Here is a 5,000-nt window from a genome sequence, read left to right as displayed (position 1 = left end):
CCCTGCTCTGGCGTTTCCCCCTATCATTCCCCCTGCTCTGGCGTTTCCCCTCTCATTCCCCCTGCTCTGGTGTTTCCCCCTCTCATTCCCCCTGCTCTGGCGTTTCCCCTCTCATTCCCCCTGCTCTGGCATTCCCGAGCCCCTAAACCGGAGACATTTGGAGACACTTCTGACCTGTTTTGGTTTGGAATCTGCAGGGTTGTGTTTCAGTCTCAACAGCCACAAACGGAGACCTGCAACACTGACGCCAAATCTTCCATTGTCTGTGTGTGTGTGTGTGTGTGTGTGTGTGTGTGTGTGTGTGTGCAGCATCACGCCTATCTTCACCCTGTCCAGTGTGTCTGGGGAGAGTCTGGACCTCCTGAAGGTTTTCTTGAACATCCTCCCTCCGCTGAGCAACAGCAAGGAGCAGGAGGAGCTGATGCAGCAGCTCACCGAGTTCCAGGTACACACACACACACACACACACACACACACACACACACACACAATCTCCTGTCTCTCTTTAGCTGTTCTAATAAGCAAAACGTCCTAAAAGAAAAAAAAAAAGAAGAATATTCTCTGCAATAAAAATGTTACAAGAAGTTAAAGGAAATCTTCAGCACCAAAGCAAGTTAATAAACATTAAGGAAGATACTGATCTGGTGACCTGATCAAAGGTTTCGGTGTGTGTGTGTGTGTGTGTGTGTGTGTGTGTGTGTGTGTCTCTGTGTCTCTGTGTGTGTGTGTGTGTGTCTCTGTGTGTGTGTGTGTATGTGTGTGTGTGTGTGTGTCTCTGTGTGTGTGTGTGTGTGTGTGTGTGTGTGTGTGTCTCTGTATCTGTGTGTGTGTGTGTGTGTGTGTGTGTGTGTGTGTGTGTGTGTCTCTGTGTGTGTGTGTGTGTGTCTGTGTCTCTGTATCTCTGTGTGTGTGTGTGTGTGTGTGTGTGTGTGTGTGTGTGTGTGTGTGTGTGTCTCTGTGTCTCTGTGTGTGTGTGTGTGTGTGTGTGTGTGTGTGTGTGTGTCTCTGTGTCTCTGTGTGTGTGTGTGTGTGTGTGTCTCTGTGTCTCTGTGTGTGTGTGTGTCTCTGTGTGTGTGTGTGTGTGTGTCTCTGTGTGTGTGTGTGTGTGTGTGTGTGTGTCTCTCTGTGTGTGTGTGTGTGTGTGTGTGTCTGTGTCTCTGTATCTCTGTGTGTGTGTGTGTGTGTCTCTGTGTGTGTGTGTGTGTGTGTGTGTGTGTGTGTGTCTCTCTGTGTGTGTGTGTGTGTGTGTGTGTGTCTGTGTCTCTGTATCTCTGTGTGTGTGTGTGTGTGTCTCTGTGTGTGTGTGTGTGTGTGTGTGTGTGTGTGTCTCTGTGTCTCTGTGTGTGTGTGTGTGTGTGTGTGTGTGTGTGTGTGTGTGTGTGTGTGTGTCTCTGTGTCTCTGTGTGTGTGTGTGTGTGTGTGTGTGTGTGTGTGTGTGTGTGTGTGTGTGCAGGTGGATGAGATCTACTCTGTTCCTGACGTTGGGACCGTGGTTGGAGGAACTCTGTACAGGTGAGAACACAGATCATGCTCTGGGGGGGGGGCATTGGAAACATTTCAGACAAATCACAGTAGACAAGACAGAAAGGTGAAGGCTTCGAAGGATCAGGACCTTAACCGCCTCCAACACCTTCATGGAAGATAATTAACCGGTTTAGTGACGATCGGACAGACGGGATATTATTATTAATGCTATATTATATGGTGGAGATAGAGCTGCCAATAAGAGACTACTCATCATCAGACCAAGTTACCAGTTGTGTGTAGAGCTGGTGGGGTTTTGCCGTCAGCGAAGGGCCCCTGTCTCCTGGGAGACCAGAGCCACCAGATGGTGCCGGTCCTCTTTGAACAGCAGGCTGTGGCTCACGAGCCTGATGAGGGTTGGCAGCCAGTGTTTCCCACAGATTACAAAGCAATTTGTGGCTGGGGGGGGGGATACTTATTTTCGTAACAATCAAGTATCAAAAGCTGAGGAGGATCACGCTGTTGGATGCTGTCCTCCTCTCGTACTTCACCGCCTAACAAATCTATCTCTTTCTCTCCCTGAGCCTGTCTTTCAGTGGTTGAAGCCTGAAAATATTGTAAACAGATTAATAACGTAACTAATTCCACTGGTGGGACTGTTGAGCTCTGTTTCAGACTGATCCCTCCGGTTCAGGCTGGTCCTCATCCTCAACACGGGCCTTTTTCAGTCGCCGAAAATACTTTTCAATACTCATCTGGATTGAAGCAGCAAACATTCAGTGTAAGAGTAAAAAAATGACATAACATTATTTATAATACGTTTATTTGATTCACCGCTGCTACATATGGTGTTCTGACCTCGACAACCCAACTGCATTTTACCGCAAACTTGTGACTAGACTAGTTAACTTCCTAAAGCAGGCGCAATCTCTTGGTTGCTAAGGTAGATTCCACCATAGATATAACCAGAATGGATCAGTTTTCTCTTTCACTCAGATATGTCACCAAAACAGGAAGCAGCACTGAGCGCTTTATTAAATTTGAGGAGTTACCTGATGGCAGTGCGCCGTCCTTTTATGATCTTTGCATAATTCGCCAGAACGACGTCAGGGCAGTTAACGGGGCTGCAAGCCAGGGTCAAGCTAAACTGCTCAGACAAGGCATTTTATGTCCACTGCTGCTCACACAACCTCAATCTGATTCTTATGGATGCTGCGGGTTGTTTGTGTAGCGCTAACGTTTTTTTTGGTACACTTGAGACCTTGTACTGCTTTTTAACTTCAAGCCTTCCGAGGTTTAAAATACAGGAGGAGGAACAGGAAAACATGCAAGTGAAAAGAACCGTTCTTGCGCTGAAAAGCCTTTCTGACACAAGGTGGGCACCACAACAGCACACCCAAGGCGGCCTCTGAAGCTGACGGCCTCCTGTCAGAACTCAGCACATTTGAATTCATGTTCATGTTGGTGTTTTGGAACGATTTGTTGAAGAGGACATACATCCTGTCGAATTACCTTCAGAAAGAGTCACTGGATGTCAACACTGCTGTGGATCTTATTGACAGTACTGTGAGTTAGGCACAGAGGAGGCCTTTGACAGCATGGAGAACACAGCAAGAAATCTGGCCAGAGAACGCCACGCAGCCACCGAGTTGACAGCAGACGCCGCTTCAAAGCTGATATTTATTTTTACATTCTGGATGTTTTTTGTGGGGCAGTTTGAAAGTCGATTTTCAGACTTCAAAAAAATGGCCAAACTGTTGGCAGTACTCTGCCCAAAGCGGTTTGAGCACCCTGATGCTGAGGAGAAAATGCTTGAGCTGGCCCGTTTCTACTCAGAAGACATGCCCGAGCCAGAAGACGCAGTGGAGGAGTTTCGCTCTTTTCGTGTATTGTATTCTGAGTTAAACATGGATCTCACCACTGACGCCGTCCTGCCATTCCTCACTGCCAACGACATGGAGAGAGCCTACCCACAAATGAGGCCAGGCTGTCAATCTCACCTGGCTGAGTGTGGAGCGGGACATATCGACAAGGACAAAGTGGTTGGCAGATTGGCCACCATGGAGGAGAGGAGGATGAAGATGTAATAAGGGACCATGATATGTATATAGTTTTGTTAGATCTATCTGTTCTGGAGGATCATTAAGCAGACAACAAAATGGTGAGAAAAAAAATCGTCTTTAAGAATTTATATTTTAGTTATAAATAAGTCACTCAGATGTCATAAATCTGTTTTACTCAAAGTTTTCATCCCAGTTTTCATGTAGCACATTTATCCTACCTATGGAGTTGTAAACAAACTTTGTGTTCAATATATACAATATAATAGTGCCGTGTCAGTTATATATATACAATATATACAATATAATAGTGCCGTGTCAGTTATATAGTGTTTCACTGATTGAGAGCTCTTGGCCTGTTCAGCACCGTCTCTGTCCATCATCTGTCTCTGTCCCTCAGCTGTCTCTGTCCCTCAGCTGTCTCTGTCCATCAGCTGTCTCTGTCCATCAGCTGTCTCTGTCCCTCAGCTGTCTCTGTCCCTCAGCTGTCTCTGTCCATCAGCTGTCTCTGTCCATCAGCTGTCTCTGTCCATCAGCTCTCTCTGTCCGTGGTGCTGAAACATTTTGACTTGACTGGCAAACTGCTTTCTTTGTTCATCAACACAAACTTGTTAAACATTGTCTTTTCTTTGTGTTTTATTTGACATATAGGCTTACTCTGCTCAACAAGTGACACATTTTAACATATGCATTCATCAGATATTTTACCGTTTTTTTTAACGGTTTTAATTTTAAAATTACTTGGTAGCAGAGGGCCCCATGATGAAGCTCTGCCTCTGGTGCTGAGTGTTGTCTGTGTGTGTGTGTGTGTGTGTGTGTCTGAGTAACTGTGCTGAGTGTGTGTCTGAGTAACTGTGCTGAGTGTGTGTCTGTGTGTGTTGCAGCGGCGTGTGCAGGGAGGGCGAGCGTCTGGTGGTGGGTCCGACTGACGAGGGCCGTTTCCTGCGTCTGAAGGTGGGCAGCATCCAGAGGAACCGCTCGGCCTGCAGGGTGCTGAGGGCCGGCCAGGCCGCCACGCTCGCTCTGGGGAACTTTGACCGCTCGCTGCTGCGCAAGGTCAGACGCCACCTCACCTAAACATATATATATATATATATATATATATATATATACATATATATATATATACATATATACACACAGCCATTAATGTCTTAACCGCTAGCAACTAAAGTCAGTACACCCCTATGTTAAATTCCCATAGAGGCAGGCACTTTTATTTTTAAAGGCCAGTTATTTCATGGATCCAGGATACTATGCATCCTGATAAAGTTCCCTTGGCCCCCACATCATCACATACCCTTCACCATACCCCCACATCATCACATACCCTTCACCATACCCCCACATCATCACATACCCTTCATGATGTGGGGGTATGGTGAAGGGTATGTGATGATGTGGGGGTATGGTGAAGGGTATGTGATGATGTGGGTCTGCCTGCCTCTATGGGAATTTAACATAGGGGTGTACTGA

At 46.6% G+C, this 5,000-nt stretch overlaps 1 protein-coding gene across 1 annotated transcript in view; it reads left to right on the top strand.

Annotated features, from left to right (window-relative positions):
• The window catches only part of gtpbp2b (GTP binding protein 2b), a 17,546-nt gene that overhangs the window by 8,684 nt on the left and 3,862 nt on the right, over positions 1-5,000 (top strand). Inside the window, exons 8-10 of the mRNA XM_031301149.2 lie at positions 310-445; positions 1,454-1,512; positions 4,409-4,580. Of these exons, the coding sequence (XP_031157009.1) occupies positions 310-445; positions 1,454-1,512; positions 4,409-4,580 (367 nt within the window). The remainder of the gene's footprint in view (positions 1-309; positions 446-1,453; positions 1,513-4,408; positions 4,581-5,000) is intronic.

The sequence above is a fragment of the Sander lucioperca genome, chromosome 4 (genome assembly GCF_008315115.2).
Source record: "Sander lucioperca isolate FBNREF2018 chromosome 4, SLUC_FBN_1.2, whole genome shotgun sequence".
Classification (NCBI taxonomy): domain Eukaryota; kingdom Metazoa; phylum Chordata; class Actinopteri; order Perciformes; family Percidae; genus Sander; species Sander lucioperca.
Note: the sequence above shows the minus strand (reverse complement) of the source record. Positions and strands in the feature narration are given on the sequence as shown.